The sequence below is a fragment of the Calliphora vicina genome, chromosome 1, assembly GCF_958450345.1.
Source record: "Calliphora vicina chromosome 1, idCalVici1.1, whole genome shotgun sequence".
NCBI classification, from domain to species: Eukaryota; Metazoa; Arthropoda; class Insecta; order Diptera; family Calliphoridae; genus Calliphora; species Calliphora vicina.
In genome coordinates, this window is record NC_088780.1 from 111,256,911 (window position 1) to 111,275,770 (window position 18,860).

The window sequence follows — 18,860 nt, forward strand, 5'->3', positions numbered from 1 at the left end:
AATTTGTAATATGAACTAATAAATTATGTATTAAACTAATATAACTATAGCTTTTTATTGTATTTGTTTTTGGGATGAAAAAATGCATATTTATTTATAGGTTTTACCAAAAAGCTTAAATTTAAACTTACATTTCTATGAAATTAAGGTTTTTTATTTATTATTTCAACTGGATTTTTATTAATTTGAAACTTTTTAATTTGTATGTGATGATTTTATAGTTTTCTTAAAAAGTTGACTTTGATATTTGTCATTTGCTTTACGTTTTTATTTTCATGATCAAATATTTAAATTTCATAATATGGGGTTTTTTTCTTAAGAAACAAAAATTCCTTACACAAACTTAAAATGTTCTAACATATACTGTATATTCCCGCTTGATTGAGTAAACAATTTTTAAACTTATGTAAGATTTGTTTGTTTTACAAATAAGAATATACAATTGCATCGGTATAATTTCGAAAAAGAAACGATGTTAAAGTATTAGAACTGAATTACAAATTGCAAATGAAAATTGCAGTTTTCACTGCCAAAAACATCTTAAAATCAAACAAACAAAGACATTTGTCTTAAGAAAATTTTTAAAATAACACCTCTAAATTAAAATTAGTTAAAAATAAAGATCCACTGTTTTGTTATTTTTGTATAGTTTAAGTATTACATAAAAAACTCTTCGGTTGAGTGCGAAAGCGGAAGTCACGTTCGTCCAGGACGATCTAAAATTGTTATTTCTATAACACGTAAACCACGATAGGTAGGATCTATAATTTGTAAGCCTTTTGGATGGTAAATGCGTTCATTTTGGGAAGCAATATATTTCGATATTTTACGCAGAGTCTATAAAAGAATTTGTTTGTTATAAATATCGTTTAAAATTATTTTATTTTGTTGTTAATCTTACTTTTTCATAGTGCGTTTCCGAGCACATGTACACCAAGTATGCCGTAATACAACCAATACAGCCTTCGCAGTAGGTACTGCATGAACCCTTTTCGGCCTCTGCAAAGAATTCATTTAGCCTATTTATTGTAGACTCGAAGACATGTCGTTCAATCTAAAAATAATTGTTTTTATAGTTAATTTTAAAAATAATGTACATGGTAGCGCAGACAATTAAAAAAAGTGAAAATATGAAATATTATTTAAAAAAGGTGAATTTATATATAATTTTTGCAAAATTTCATTATTGTTTAGTACAAATGTTAGAGAAATCTGATAACCCTAATAGGAACGTTTTTGTTTTATCTTTAGTAGGAATATCCAAATTTAAATTAAATCCATGAGATAAATTTACCTAAAACGTAAACACACATTTATTTTAAATCAATATCCAGGGGTAAAAATTACCAAATAGTTTTACTCTATAAATAACTACGCACTAATAGATATCTACTTGTTGAAATTACGGGCATTGTTGTTTAACGATTGTATTTGCAGACTGTATACAAAAAGAACTGATAATTACTGCTTTTGGTAAAAAAAGTGTCACAGCGATAAAAGCAATATTTAAATTTAGTAATATAAATTCCAAATAAAACGCAATAAATTGTAAGTAGGTGAAAAATACTTCAAAATTATATTTGATTTGTTAATAAATAACTTTTTGCTGTAGTCAACCTTTGGTGGAAAATATCTATAAATAAATTACACATGGCACAGTAAAGACTAAAATCAGTTTCCAATCTCCAGTTTGATTCAACACAAAGGAATAATAAGGAAAATCACAAAAAAATTAAAATTTACTTCAAAAATCCATAAATTGTGTTTTTAAAGTAAAAATTAAATTTCAGTTTAGTTTATTCAATAATGTGCTGTTTTTATGTATTTTTTTTGTTACAATAAAAAAACACATGTAAAATTTCCACTCAAAATACTCGCTGTATTATAAAACAGCACATAAGTTATGAATTAAATATTATTTTACTTATTTGAAAATTTTTTTGATAGATTTTATTGAAAGCAAATATCTTTGAATAATTTTATTGTACTGATATTCTAACAAAATTATCTTTTCTTTGACATTAATTTTGTTGATGTAAATTCCAGGATATATTGGTGATATCGCAAGGATGTTGTAAATTAACTTTTTTCAGTTTCATCCTTATAAGTTTGACCTATGGTAAAATGGATCAATATTTTTTCACGATATACAATAAAAACATATAAATAAACTAATTTCTATAAACAAATCTAAAATTCGCTGAAAATATACTAAACTATTTGGCAATTAACTCGAAGTTTTACAAAATATTTTTCAAAAAATATACAAATGTTCGTAACTAGAATGTTTAACAAAAAAAATAAAGTATAATCACATTACTTAAATTAAAGATTAATATTTGTAGATTAGCGTGATTATAAGAAAAAACTACTTAAGCAATCAATAGCCCAATTTACAATCTCATGCAAATGGTCTTGCATCATTGTATGTATAAGCATTGCATTTTTACTTTACACTGAAAATATACTAAGCTATTTGGCAAGTAACTCGAAGTTTTACAATATTTTTCATATCGAGGGCCTATATTCAAAATCCTCTATCTTAAAAAACATAACTTTTGAGGAGAACTGTTTTTTTCTCGTATTACTTGAGTTACTAAATAATTGTTTAAAGCAACTACTCACATTAATAGGTGGCAACATTTTAGATTCTAAAATGAAACTGCCGATTTCGTAAAAAGCTAATATATTTTTTAAAAATCCTGTATTATAATGCATTAATATACAAATTTTGGCCAAGACACGTCCTTAATTTTGGATAAAGCGAAAAATATGATGCATTTATAGTTGTTTGATTGTTTAAATTTGAAGATCGTTATCTTAATATAGAAAGGCCCTAACTTTAAAAAAAATTAGAGTACTCCGGAAAATAACAAATATACAAGCAGTTACAATAATAAAAAAAGCCCTAACTCACTACATGCTCAGTGCTAAGTATTGGATCATACTCATACATAGTACATAGATACATAGTTTTATATTACGTGCCTCATTTAGTGCTCATTTTTGTGAAAAAATCCATTATACAATTGAATCGCACGACGAAGTATAATTTTATTAGCATCGAAATTATGACAGAAATATCTGATGAATGCACTTCGAAAAGGAAGAATAAAGAAAACAAATCAGAGTGACAGCAAAATATCAATAAAACAAATCGAATTAAAGGTAAGGAATATGCTAGTGCATCTAAGAGAGGAGTTTTTCATAAGCCTGCAAGACAACTGGGAGAACGTTGCTCGTCACGATTCTGTGAGAAAAGCACCTTAAGGCTTTGTTCAGCTTTTACAGAATGTGTACGGAAAGATATTTTCAAATTGTTTTGGGAGATGTCCTGGGAACAAAAGCGTTTATATGTTAACTGCCTTGTTAGCTTCATAGAAAAGAAATGATGTTCTGAAAATATGATACGATCCAAATCAATATTATATTTTTTGAGAATTGATTCAAACCGTTTACAAGTATGCCGTAACATGTTTCTCTCAACATTGGGATTAAACGAAAAGATGGTTCGTAATTGGGTTAATAATAGTGATAAGCACGTCACAGAAATTAGTCCCGAAAAAGCTTCAAACCTGCGCATGCAATCAAAACGAAATACAGTGACTGGTCAGCGCAATAAAGAAAAACGTGACTTTCTAAAGAAATGGCTAGGTGAGCTCCTAAAAATGGATTCGGACTATTGAAGAAAGAAAACTAAAAAATTCTATCTGGAAACCAGTTTTTGCTCTTATCAGGAGATTTACAGGCTTTATTCAGTCGCATGTAATTCTTATAAAGAAAATTGGGATATTAAATTATTCTATCCCATTTTTGCAGAGGTTTTAAGAGAACAAAATATATCTATATTTAAAGCAAAAAAAGATGAATGCGATGTTTGCCTTTCATACAGAGCCAACAACATATCTCAGGAAACAGGTAGAGAAAATGAGTGAAGAAAAGCGCAACGATATAAAAAAATATCCAGTCCTTGTAATGTGCATTGTTTTGTATGAATATGCAAGCTGTGAAATTGGTACCCCAACTTAACGACAGAGCAGTGGCGATCTTACTGTAAATATGTTGCGAGCCTTAGCATATGACCCATCTGGGTTGTTGTATTACAAAATGGATATAAGTGAAGAATATGAACTTCTTGAACAAACGACCAAGAAAAACATTGAAGACATTGCTCCTAGATACCTTTATAAACAAAGAATTGCAATAAATAAAGAAAAAGGGAAGACTTACAATATTTAAATAAGTTTATATATGTTTTAAATACATATTCATAATTATTTAATCTTATAATAAAAAACCCTAAATTGCAATAAATTTTAAAAAATTAACTCACATAAAGCCCTATATAACAACATTTTATAAAAAAGTCTAAAATTTAAGAAAATTACACAATATTAAATTGTGTTAAAAAATCTATGTTAAAAAAAAATCGCATCTACTAAACTTTAAGTTTTTCCTTCTCCTGGTAAGTAAGGTATATGTTAGTTAGGGCGTTTCGATATTAAGTTAGCGATATGGTAATTTAAAAAATTCAAACAACATAAAATGTTTCAAACCTCTAATTGAACTAATTCTTTCGATATGTTTGAGCTCCTAGTCTAAGCCAGAATAGGCAGAAATAATAAAAATATTTCTAGGTTTCTAAATACTGGAAAGTTTTCTTCTAAATCTAAATGAAACCACATATGATTTCAATGCATTATTATGAATAAGTAATGTATTATAAAAAAAAAATAATAAAAAAAAAAAAACACTTACCAAGCCTTCCAATTCACTAGGTAATCTGGTATGGAATTTAACAGCAGTACCTTCACTATAATCTCGTTGGATAAAGACTTTGTTGAATCCATTTTGTAAAGCTGATGGTGTGCCAGCAGTACCAGCACCTTGAGACATTTTCTTAACTTTGGATAATGTAGGTTGTCCTAAAAACACATAAAAAGTACAACAATTCAATAAACATAACACAACAATTTTTTATTAGATAAACATAATAGCAACAATTGAATATTTTTAAACATTTATTTTCTTGATTTTTCTTTTTTAAGGGAGTTTCCATTTTATTGTAGACCATAATCTACAGATATACCTATTTATCGAATATTTATGTATAAAATTACCTTTTTAATATTTTTTTTTATCGAAAAACTTTAGTATATATTGGATATTTCACAAGTTAAATATTAATTGAATATTTTTCATGAAAATTTATTAAATTTAGTTTTTCTGGTTTACTACTACAATAAAAATTAGATTTTCTTTGATTTTTTCTTTTCTTCTACTACACATTCTCAGATGTCATTGGACAGCTATCTGAGCAAAACAAAAATGTCAAAGTGAATGAGTACATAAAGTAAAAGAAAATTAAATACAACTCTGCTGTTGGTCAGGCAAAGCAAAGACAACAACCATATGTCATTGGTAACCAGTGTTGCCGTTTTAGTTATTTATAACCAAAATTGGTTATTTTTTTTCCTGATGTGTAGATGCGTATTTATTTTTCATTTTGGTTATTTTTTTCAAAACATTTTGTTATAGACAGATTTTTCAATATTTAAATATACGATCCTAACGAGATCGAAAATTGAAAAATTTATACGTTTTTCATATATTGCATGCAAAATGTGTTAACCTAACTTTCTGTTAAGTCAGTCAAAATTTAAATTTGATATGTTACTAGTTAACGTTTTGCATGAAATATATGAAAAAAACGTAAAAATTTTTCAAATGGGGCAAGGTTTGTGGAACTTCTGAGGAGTAAATAAAGGCTTTTTATATAAGTATTTGATATTATTGAAAACGTTAGGACTTGAAGATTGATATTTTAGTAAAATTAAAAAATTTTATAAATTTTTGGGACGTCATTTCTTTAAAACTTAAAAATAATAATATGGTGATTTTCCATATAAAATATATAAAATTTTAATTAATGTAAAATTTGATATAGACTCAAATGTCTTTAAATCAACGACATTACAAATTTTGACATTTTTTATTTTCAAATACCGAAATTCCTAAACCGGCGAAAATGTGTTCCAAAAACTGAGTTTTTTTTTTAGAAAAGTGCCTACTGTGACATTATTTACCGTGTGATAGTAAAAAAATTTGTAGATATTTAAGAAGCATATAGTTTTATTCAAATATGAAGCTTTTTGAGGATCGGTGCTTTGTCTTTTTAGAATTTTTTACTCAAATATAAATTTTTTTTTAAAAAATTGGTCAAGTTTGGATAGGTTTGGGGTGTGTTGTGTCGGCCAAATTTACTTTACATTAAATTCTCTTTATGGATCATATAAAAATTCCATATAGTCCCGAAGAAAATTTTTTTACAAAAAAAAATATATAGGCCTTTTTGGGAAAAACGTAAAAAAACGCACTTTTTACATGTTCCAACTTTCCAAGTTTTTTATTTTATTTACAATTCTATCGCTAATATAGGTGATAAAATTTAAAAAAAAAAATTTCGAACCTCCGTAGGCCCGCCACATCGAAAAAACCATAAAAAGATCGATCAACTTTGAGGGGCAATGCACTGGCCCCCATTAGCATTTTTGAGCTATTAATAATATAATATTCTAAATGTTGAAATCTTGACATATCTTGAAGTATAATAACATATATTTTTTTAAAAAAAGTTAAAAACATGACGTCTGCAATAAACTTTTTTTTTGGTTACTTTTTTAGCATTTTGGTTATTTTTTTAATCAAACTTGGTTACAAATATTTTGAGGTTGTGGCAACACTGTTGGTAACGCATTTTTTAATAGTGGTATTCATAGGGTAACATTATTAAACATTACTAAAAATATAACTGAATATCTTGGAAATTCTATGAAAAGGCAACTAGAGACCGTAATTAAGCTAAATGGGGACCAACTAAATATAAAATTTTTATTTTCGGCTTTTGGTGATATAAAATAGAGCGCTAACCATCAGCGGTATACTAAATTTTGATTGTTGTTTTTAGGTACTTTTCTTTTTTTCTCAAAAATTTTCCACGAAATCAATTTTAATTTACAAAGTTTTTTAAAATAATAAAAGATTAAACTCTAAATTTAATTTTAAGTTTAATCAAACTTATATATTTCTTTCTATAATTCAAATATTTAGCTTCATAGATGAAAATGCTTGCTGTATACTAAATTTTGACTTTGACTTTAGCTTTTTAGTTTGGAGATATTGATTTGTGACCGCTTGTTCATAAAAGGAAACCGCTGTGCGCCGGTCTCACGCACTAATAGTTCACTTTTTTTAATTTATGCTCTTCTATATAAATATATAAATGTCTTTGTAAGTTTGTTTGTTGGTTTGTTTGTTTGTTTGAACATCACACCTAAACGGCTGAACCGATTTTATTGAAATTTGGAACGTAGATAGATCCTTACTGGGAAGCGTCAATCTATATAAATGTCTTTGTAAGTTTGTTTGTTGGTTTGTTTGTTTGAGCATCACGCCTAAACGGCTGAACCGATTTTATTGAAATTTGGAACGTAGATAGATCCTCACTGCGAAGCGTCAATAGGCTATATATTTTTTATTTTACTACGACAGGGGTAGCGAAGCGCACCGGGTCAAGCTAGTGGATAATAAAACAAACACATGTAATCAATTTAAACTCTTTTACTTCAATATTAAAATTCACAAAATTTTTTAAAAATAATAACGGAGAATAAAGTTATTCGATGTTTTTAAAACGCCCGGTCTCACCATTGGCAAGTTAAGTAACAAAAAGATTGTTTATGTATATTTACAAAATTTGTTGTTGGTACCTTAACAATTAGTAAATAATTGCATTTCGTCAACTGATTTTTCTTAATAAATTCTGTTTAATTAATAACATGCTTAAGGCCCCACTATAATATGCATACACTAGTTTAAAGGCCCAACTATAATATGCATAAACTAGCTTAAAGGCCCAACTATAATATGCATACACTAGCTTAAGTCAGCTTAAGCAAATGTGCGAATACATATAAAACGTATGTGACAAACTATAATGTACTTAAGAGAGTTTCGTCAAGTTTCGTCGAATTTTATTTGCTTAAGCAAAGTGCGAAGCTGGTCGCACATTCCGTACGGAATCAGCTGTTTATTTATTTTATACAAAGAAAATAAAGAAATAAATGAAAAGGATGAAGAAAATTTATATATTTTGATAAAATAATAAGAAATACGTATTTCTTTAATTGCAAGTTGCACATAAATGTTCAAATGGGGCTAAATAGTTTTGAATGCACGTAAGTACATTATAGCCACCTAAAAGTTTCTTTGAATTTCCTTAAGCATTTGACAGACTTTTCGTTCGGTTTTGACATTACCTTAAGCTAGCTTATGCATATTATAGTTGGGCCTTAAGTCAGCTTAAGCAACTGTGCGAATACATATAAAATGTATGTGACAAACTATAATGTACTTAAGAGAGTTTCGTCAAGTTTCGTCAAATTTTATTTGCTTAAGCAAAGTGCGAAGCTGGTCGCACATTCCGTACGGAATCAGCTGTTTGTTTATTTTATACAAAGAAAATAGAGAAATGAATGAAAAGGATGAAGAAAATTAATTTATTTTGATAAAATAATAAGAAATACGTATTTTTTTAATTGCATGTTGCACATAAATGTGCAAATGGAGCTAAATTGTTTTGAATGTCATCTAAAATTTCTTCGGATTTCCTTAAGCATTTGACAGACTTTTCGTTCGGTTATGACATTACCTTAGCTTATGCATATTATAGTTCGGCCTTAAGTCAGCTTAAGCAACTGTTCGAATACATATAAAACGTATCTGACAAGTTTCGTCAAATTTTATTTGCTTAAGCAAAGAAGCTGGTCGCACATTCCGTAAGTTTGTTTATTGTATACAAAGAAAATAAAGAAAAAATTAAAAGGATGAAGAAAATTGATTTATTTTCATAAAATAATAAGAAATATGTATTTTTATACCCTTCACCTTCGTGAGAAGGGTATATACATATAAGTTTGTCATTCCGTTTGTAATTTCTACATTTTTCATTTCCGACCCTATAAAGTAGATATATTCTGGATCCTTATAGATAGCGGAGTCGATTAAGCCATGTCCGTCTGTCTGTCTGTTGAAATCAATTTTCTGAAGGCCCCAGATATCTCCGGGATCCAAATCTTTAACAATTCTGTCAGACATACTTTCGAGAATTTTGCTATTTAAAATCAGCAAAATCCGTCCATAAATAACGGAGATATGAGCAAAAATCCGAGACAACCTCTGAAAATTTCATCAAAAAACACAATGTATTGCATGCTTTGACAAAAAAGCAACAAAACGTATGTTTTTGGATGTGCATGCTTTGCGTATTTTGTTTTTTTTTTTTGTGTTTTGTTTCTGTTGGCGTTGTTGTTGTTTTTTATACAACTAAACGTTTGTTTGGTTGTGTGTTGGTTTTTTTGACAAAAAAGCAACAAAACGTATGCTTGGATGTGCATGCTTTGCTTATTTTGTTTTTTTTTGTGTTTTGTTTCTTTTGGCGTTGTTGTTGTTTTTTATACAACTAAACGTTTGTTTGGTTGTGTGTTGGTTTTTTTGACAAAAAAGCAACAAATCGTATGTTTGGATGGAAGCATATGCTTTGCGTATTTTGTTTTTCTTTTGTGTTTTGTTTCTTTTGGCGTTGTTGTTTTTTATACAATTAAACGTATGTTTGGATGTGTGTTGGTTTCATTGGCTTGCGTATTTTGTTTTTGTTTTTTCTTTTGGTGTTTTGTTTCGTTTGGCGTTGTTGTTGTTTTTTGTGTTCTTGATAAATTTAGGATGCTGTACGCTGAAAGTGGGCAATGTACATACATATATACTAATTATAAAAAATAATAATGCATCCACAACAAAGGTGAAGGGTATATAAGATTCGGCATAGCCGAATATAGCACTCTTGTTTTAATTACGTGTTGCACATAAATGTGCAAATGGGGCTAAATTGTTTTGAATGCACATTATGGCCAAATAAAAGTTTCTTCGGATTTTCTTAAGCATTTGACAGTCTTTTCGTTCGGTTTTGACATTAACTTAAGCTAGCTTATGCATATTATAGTTGGGCCTTTATTCTTAACACATGGCAAATATTTGACGAAAGCGACGTAACCACTTTATTTACCACACATTTGTTTGACGTTGTTTTCTCTTGTTTTGTAAGATCAAACAGCATCAAATAAAATAAAACTAAATATTTGTTTTGAATTGTCAAGTAAAAGGAGTTTTTTACAATAAATAAGAGAATTAAAATATATTTTAATTAGTGGTTACGTCTTTTTTGTAAAATACATATTTGCCATGTGTGACCCGACCTTAAGTCTGCTTTTACACAGGGCAAGTTTACTTGAAGCAAGTCTCGTCGATTCCCTTTTAAACTTGCTCGTCTGTTTACACACAGCAAGTCTGTGAGCAATTTTGTATGTCAAAACCTAATAGACGCCATATTGAAAATGAGAAAACAAAAGAGAATTGAAGAGACTTGCCAGTACAAGCAAGTGTGTACCCCTCTTCTTTCTTCTTGCCTCTCTCTCCTATAAACTCTAGACTTGCGCAAGAAAAATTGCCCTGTGTAAAAGCAGACTAACAGTTATTATGAATCTGCTATTCAGAAGCATGTCTATGCAAATTTTACATATTTACACACTTGAAATTATAGCATGTGCTATAACTTTAAAAAAGATTTTCTCTTACGCAAATTATTTTCGATTAAATATAGAAAGTGAATTCATTTCATTTTTATTATTTTCACAAGTATTTTTCACAAATCTTAATATGAATTCCATGTACATTTGTATGTAGCATCAACAATAACACAAATTACAAATCGTATAAAAAATGAAAATAAATTATTATTAGTAACAAACAATATTCTATTTTTTTTTTAATAATGCAATCAATCAGAGAAATTTCGATTTTTTTCTGAGATGTTAGTGCAAGATAAGAAATAGCTAAATAAAGTGCAACTATGATATAGAAAAAACTATTTTAGAAAAATATAGCGAAGTAAAGGAATGATTTCGTTAGAAATGTTTGGTCTTTGAAAGCATTACAGAGGCAATGTTGTAATTGTAATGAAAAGTGTCCCATTGATTTGAGATTTTATTGAATTTATTCTTTCAAATATTTATTATTAACATTGACATTCGTTGCTTACTATGTTTTAGACGTAGCAGAATATTGTTTCTAGTAGACTGAAAACTACAAGTATGTAGCTTTAAAATGTTAGTTATGCATTTATGTATCATCTACAAGTCGTATGTGGAAATATAAAATATAAATATATATGTACATATGTAGTGTTTGAAGACAATTAAATGTTTGTGTTTGTTTGATACAAATAAAAAAAAACAAAAAAACCAAGAAAAAACAAATGATTTAATTGTGCAGGTTTTAATTTGATAAAAAACCAATTCAGAAATTCCAATTTATGTATTTCATTTGTGAGTATAAGCGGAATTATGACAAATCAAGTGAGCAAACTCACTATCTGTAAACTGCCATCTGTAATTATGAACATCGTAAACATCAAATAAATAAACTATATTTATTTGTTAATAATAAGGCTGAATGAAAAGATTTAAGTAGACATTTATGTTTGTATTAATAATGTTTGACAAATGAATTGCATTTTTAAGTGACGTGTTTAATCAAAATATGCATACATACTAGGGTGATCGGGCCGGTTTTTAATAACCGGTTTTTTTGGTAAAGTCGGTTTCGGTTTTTTTTGAAAAGCTCACGTTTCGAATATCGAAGAAACCGGGTTTTTCTCCTCGAATAGCCGGTTTTTTCTAAAAGTGTGTTTTTATGAGTTTTAGTGTATTAAAAACTTTAAAAAATATTCAAAATCCAAAAAAAATTAAAGCGAATACTTCAACTATTTTAGAAGACTTTTTATATTTAGAAAATGTCACAAGTGATCTGGTAAGCCTGAAAACTTACTCAATGCTTTGTTTTCTATATGTCCTACAAATACACCGAGTAAAAGATGATTTTCAATGTCTAGTTTTATAAAAACAAAAAAAAAATCGATATACTCCAAAGCATTTAAACAGTGTTTTACTTATTCCTAAGAGATTATTTTACTTTCATACGGTCTTCAAATAGAATATAGATTATTAAAATAGAATAGAATATAGATTATTAAAAAAAAACTAACGCAGTTGTTGACATTTGAAATTAAATTAAAGTCATAAAATATCAAGCACTCATTTTTAGAAAAAATGCAATTTTAATTTTAAAATGGGTAAAATTTTACCGAAGACCTTATGAAGGATAGGAAAAACAATAGTTCGAGACAGATATATATTAGAGCTATCAAAGATATATTGTAGTGCTACCAAAGCTCTGAAAAAATGTAACTTAATTGTGCGTAACAAAAGACCTTAAGTGCAGACAAGTTTACAGATATTTTTTTGCCAATTGGTTTTTCTAAAAACCTAACGTAGTTGTTGACATTTGAAATAAAATAAAATTCATAAAATATCAAAATTATCAACCACTCACTTTTAGAAAAAATTAAATACAGTAGTTTTGACTTACCTGCCTTTCACTTAAGAGCATTTTGCATATAAGTGCACAAAACTTGTGCTTTGTATATTTATTTAACTCCATATAAATTCGTTAATTTAAGTGCATTGTTCATACCTGCACATTTAAGATAAGTGCATAATACTTTTGGAAGCTATAACTGGTTTTCATGAAAAATTTTCATTTAGCTGCCTAATACAAAATTAAATCAAAATAAGGAAAATACGATTTTGAAAACATGAGAAGTTTGCAACTTCTTAATAATTTGAAACGTAGCACTGTGGTTCCAAATCAAAATCTAGGTGGACAAAATTATGAAAATCGGTATCTTCAGAATTTGGAAAAACGAAGTTTTTTTCGGAAGCTGACAATCTGCTCTACTCCAATACAAATGGGTTTTTCAATTGGACATTTCGTATCCTCGACAGACGCGGAGAAGTTCAACAAATTTTGCATCATATTTTCGTTAATTATTTTTAATATTTTACTGCTTTACGAAATTACATATATCTCAATTGTTTTACCCTATAGAAATTCATACTTCAAAACATAGATAAACATTGATATAGGCTTTTATTAAGTGTATATCTTATATGTATGGGCCTCTCCATTTTCCCGTTATAGTCCTTTAAACTTGGGTCTCAAATATACTGATATTTTTTTCTAAGAATGTTATATAGCTTGCCAAAAAAAAGACCGTCGAAGCCCGTCCAATTATTATATACATCATTTAAAGAAACTTCTGGGGAATATCTTTGTAAAAAAAATGTAGCCGCCAGCACCCGCCGAAATACTTTTTTTTTTAATTTTTACGGAATTTAATTTTTAGAAATATTTCTTTATTTACTAATGATTTGTATATATCTAGACCCTACTGTAACTTGAAATATAGTAAATACAGATCTTTTTAAAAATCTAGTTTCAGAAACACATGAAAACGTATTTTTTTTAATGATTTTTATATGTATAACTTGTAACTTGAAAAAAAGTTTATATTGATCTTTTAAAATTTTTTTTTGGAATCGGAGATACCAATTCTATATATAAAGAGCGCCAAATAATTTTGTCCACCTAGATTTTGATTTGGAACCACAGTGCGTAGCTAAAATAACAAATTTGTCGTTATTTTTAGACGGAAAAATCGCAAAGCTTCATGTAAATTTGCCGTTAGCTGCTTTTTGGGGCAGTAAACTTAAATGCACTTACCAGCATCAATGAGCACGTAAGTGTATTAAGGCTAACTGCATTATTATCTTACCTGCACAAAATATCGTGCAAAGTTGGTTGTACAGGTAAGTCAAAATTACTGTATTAATTTCAAAATGGGTCAAATTTGAACCGAAGACCTTGTGAAGTATAAAAGAAGTAATCAAAATTATTTTAATAAATAAAACATTTTTTCTTATTTCTAGGCGTTTTAATATTTTTCCAAAAAACCGGTTATTATAAAAAAACCCAAACTGAAACCGGTTTATATTAAATTGCAATTTTTCGAAGAAACCGAAAACCGGTTTCTAAAAAATGTCGAAGAATCGATCACCCTAATACATACATATGTATATAAAGTGAAATGATGTGGAGTTTAGGGCGATCATGTGAAATGCTACAGTTATTAGTAATTTTTACAACAAATACATAACTTTTAAATAAACTGCGATTTATATCGAGCTTTCTCAGAGATCGCACTATACGAGTTGTTATATATGGAATCTCATCAAACGAGTTCAAGATCAATTCAGGGGTACCGCAAGGCTCCGCTCTTTCTCCTACTCTATTTCTTATTTTTCTAAACGACCTTCTACGTCAAACTTCCAACCTTATCTATTCTTTTGCAGATGACAGTAACATTTGGCATTCTTATTCATTCAGTTATAGACCAAGCCTGTCGGAGATTGGGGCAATGAAGCAAAACATGAATGATTCCCTCAATCGGCACCTTGTGACGCTCGCAAGACTTAGTGTTGCATGTTGACACAAAAACGAACGACAGACTATGTTGCTTCATCTGTATTTATGGATGGTGTAAATATTGTGGAATCAGACGCTCTTGATATTCTCGGCATGAAAATACAATGCGATGTCCGTTGGTCTAAACACAGTGAGGAGATCCGTCTGATCTCCTCACTATTTACACCACCTATATCCGACCGAAAATGGAATACAACTCCCATGTATGGGCCGGTTCTTCAAAGTCTATTTTGGAGCTTCTCGACCGCGTACAGGAGAGGGCGAAGGTGATTGTTGGTGACAGTAGGGTATCCAACTATATTGATTCACTGGAGCACCGACGCAATGTGGGTTGTGTTTCACTGTTCTATCGTTACTACAATGGGATGTGTTCTGATGAAATTAGGGAACTTGTTCCTGATACCCGCAGATTTGTACGTAATACTCGTTTTTCATCAAGAACACATCCCTTTGTGGTAGATTGGCCTGTGGACCGCACAACACACTACATGGAAAATTCGTTCTTTAGCCGTACTGTCCGTATGTGGAACAAACTTCCCGCTCAAGTCTTTCCTGTCATTTTCAACGTTGGACAGTTCAAATCGAATGTCCACAAACACTATTCCCTCTTTCCTCCCTCCCATAACCTATTTTCCTAGTTCCAACACAATGCTTTGCATGAGTAGGGGTCACCCCAGAGTGCTGGTCCAAGAAAAAAAAAAATTCAAATTTTTTTATTAATATAATATTACTCCCAAAAATGTTTTCAAAGCTCATAACTGTATTATGACCTATAATTGGTCCTAGGTACCGTGAAGGAACTTCTAATAAAAATAACTTTTACGCTCTTAGAAATGTTGGTATCAATGATGGCTATCATAAGCTCTAATTTGACTACCGTCACCTCTAAAATACCGCTACCGAAATATGTAACTGCAATTAAATTCCTGAAATTCCGTCGCTGAAATAACTGAAAAAATTTATAATAATTTAAGAGCGAAATTTTCATTTCATTAATATACGATTACCGTACTAACCCATTATAAGCTAAAATATCGTTGTCTTTTAATCGTCTCCAAATTTTAGAAATTTTTCTAAAATCCATTGCTTTAAATATTTTTAACATTTCTAAATTTTTACTTATTTATTCCGACTCTCAATTTTTTAAAATTACTCTCTCACATACTATACCGAGCGTTCAGAGAAATGTAAACAAATGAAATATCATGAAATTTTAATTTTAGTTAAAAGTTGTGTTCGCGTACTTGATAATTTGTAATAATTTGTACAAATTATTACTGGAAGTTTCGAGATTCCGTTCGTTTACTTTTAAAAACTTGTAACGAGAGAGTGTTAAAAGTGACAATTCGTAGATAGAGAACATGATATTTTTTACTGGACATTTTTGTCCAGTAAAAAATATCAACATAAAAAATATGTTTAAAACATTAGTTGTGTTCGCGTACTTGATAATTTGTACAAATTATCACTGGATGTTATGGGATTCCGTTCGTTTACTTTTAAAAACTTGTAACGAGAGAGCAAGAGATTGTTAAAAGTGACAGTTCGTAGATAGAGAACATGATATTTTTTACTGGACATTTTTTGTATAGTAAAAAATATCAACATTAAAAATATGTTTAAAACATATTAGGTGTGTTCGCGTACTTTCCAGTAAAAAATATCCAGTAACTTTATTTTAGAGAGTAAAAATAAATTACTCTCAATCTGAAAAGTAACAAAAAAAAAGTACGCGAACAACAATTTGTAAAAATAAGTTGTATTTTATTATAAATTAATTTAAAACGTTTGTTTTGGGCTATTTTACTTCTTTTCTTTGCAAAACTTGTAAATTGTATTAATTTTCAACTTTTTAGTTTTGTTTGCATTTGCAGCCATATGTTTTAAACGTTTTTGATGTTGATATTTTTTACTGGACAAAAAATGTCCAGTAAAAAATATCATGTTCTCTATCTACGAACTGTCACTTTTAACACTCTCTTGCTCTCTCGTTGCAAGTTTTTAAAAGTAAACGAACGGAATCCCGTAACTTCCAGTGACAATTTGTACAAATTATTACAAATTATCAAGTACGCGAACACAACTATTGTCACAAATGTAAACGAAACAAAAAAGTTGAAAATTAACACAATTTACAAGTCTTGCAATAAAAGGAAGTAAAATAACAAAAAAATTTTACTGGAAAGTACGCGAACACACTTAAAAGTCCTTTTTTTTGGTCATTATTATATTAACTTATACTATTCTATATTTTTCATTCCATTGCTAAAAATTTTATATTTTGCATAAATCAAGAACAAATTTTTGTTGGAAATTTTGACATGTAATTTTATGTTATTGTAGAATTTAAACTTAGGACAGAGTTTCAATTTATGTTATTGAAAATTCATACAAAATATAATTTAAAACATTTTTACAAAACTCTGCTGCCTGGAGAAAATTTAAAAGGTACCAACACATGTGTAATTTTGTTACTGAAACATATTAAGAGTTAGGTACTTTTTCATTAACACATATACAGAGTTATGCACTGTTGTCAAAGAGTCGGTCTACTTGTTATACTTTGATAATTACTCACTACTAAATAAATGCATTTTAATAACAATTCTTATTAATTTTTTAGTTTACTATAAATTATGGTATTAACTTTTTAACTTTTCCTTTTAAAATCTATAAATAAACCGCTGGCACATTAAATGCGCGGAAATTACTCTTCATAAGTATTTTGTATTTAAAATTATTAATAAACTTCCCGTAATGTGAACTAAATTATGTTATCACTTATACCGCTGAAAATTTAATTAAATGCGCGGAAATCACAAATAAATAGGAAATGTTTAAATTAACCGCTGGCGGTGAGAATGCGCGGAAATTGTTATTGATATATTGTAATTAAATTATTAATAATTTCACGTAATGTGAACAAAGTTTCTTATTATATCGCTGAGTATTTACTTAAATGCGCGGAAATTGTTGCTAAGGAAAAGTAATAAAATAATAATTTATAATAATACTAGTTGACCGCCCAGGCTTCGCCCGGTAGCATTTATTATGTTAGTTCTTCAAGTTTCTCCAACCCACATAAACCTGCCTGTTCTTATGTATTTGCAAATAAAATATCTAAATTTGTACTGCATACTTTAGGGAGTTTTTTATTACAGTTGACTGGACTCAAAAAAAAAAATTAGGAGTTTTATACGGAATTTTTGAATTTTTTTCTTTACAAACCATCTCCTGAAAATTTTGAATCGATTAAAAAAAGTCAGCCAAATCGCTCGTGCCGTTCTCACGTGATGCCATTACATACATGGATCATTTCATTTATATATATATAGATTATTTTATTCACTTTCGCAAATCAACCACAATATTTGTTATTGAATATTTTTTAGATTGTTATTTTCACTTGCTGATAATTTTCACATAGAGTTGCATGAAACCGTACTGTAATTGTCTTGTTTTGTTACTATAACATGCAACTAATAAAACAACAATACTTATTAACATCGTAGAAAAATAGAAGGTAGTGTCCGAAGCGAATTTTACAAGATTGAGTCTGAATCTGCTCAGGATCACTTTCTGAGTCGATTAAATTTTACAAAATTTTGTACAAGCTATTGCCCCAAGGACAAAGCCTATTGAATTTGGTTATGATCGGTTAATTATTTCTCCTAGCCCCCATACGATTGCCCTATCTGAAAATGGTTAAGCTCTAATAAATATATTAGTTATCCAAACCAAATTCAGCACAAATAAGTTTTATATGAGCCGAACTCGCACCACCAAATTTTGTGGTGATCGGTTCACAATTATTCATCGGTGCAGGGTATCATATGGTAGGGCTTGACCAACTATACTTTCATACTTGTTTTTAGATAAATTTTTTTGGTAATGAAAATTATGTAAAGCAATGTCAACTTAGCGTTTTTGTACATGTCGCAGTATTTTCTTTTAATTTAATTAAAATAATATTTGTTTTATAATTTATAGTTTTAATGCAGTAATATAGTTTTAATTACTATTACGTGCTATTTTTACTGTTTGTATGCGTTTGTTGATCAAAAATCATACTATTATTAACAATATATTTCTTTGATCTTTAACAGCGATTTTATTTATTTTTTTTTTAATCAAATGTTTACAAACATAAACTTACATGTTTTTACAAATTGCTGTGCGGTTACTTTTTTTGGATATATTTTAAATTGAGAGTAAAATTATTTTAGTAATTAACGTTACTGGATAATTTTTAGTGGAAAGTACGCAAACACACCTACATATTTACTACTTAACCCTTTCCCTGCCCTGTGCATCACATATGATTTACAGCAAGTTTCTTTCACACGTGCGTGCATCACATATGA

General features: G+C 28.9%; 1 protein-coding gene across 1 annotated transcript; it reads right to left on the minus strand.

Annotated features, from left to right (window-relative positions):
• Window positions 1-51: 51 nt before the first annotated feature.
• Window positions 52-5,233, minus strand: LOC135955494 (golgin subfamily A member 7). Its single transcript, XM_065505846.1, has 4 exons — window positions 5,121-5,233; window positions 4,759-4,925; window positions 902-1,054; window positions 52-837 (listed from the first exon to the last, which is right to left on the minus strand). The coding sequence occupies exons 2-4, from the start codon at window positions 4,894-4,896 to the stop codon at window positions 697-699; spliced, it is 432 nt and encodes a 143-aa protein (XP_065361918.1). The 5' UTR covers window positions 4,897-4,925; window positions 5,121-5,233; the 3' UTR covers window positions 52-696.
• Window positions 5,234-18,860: the final 13,627 nt, after the last annotated feature.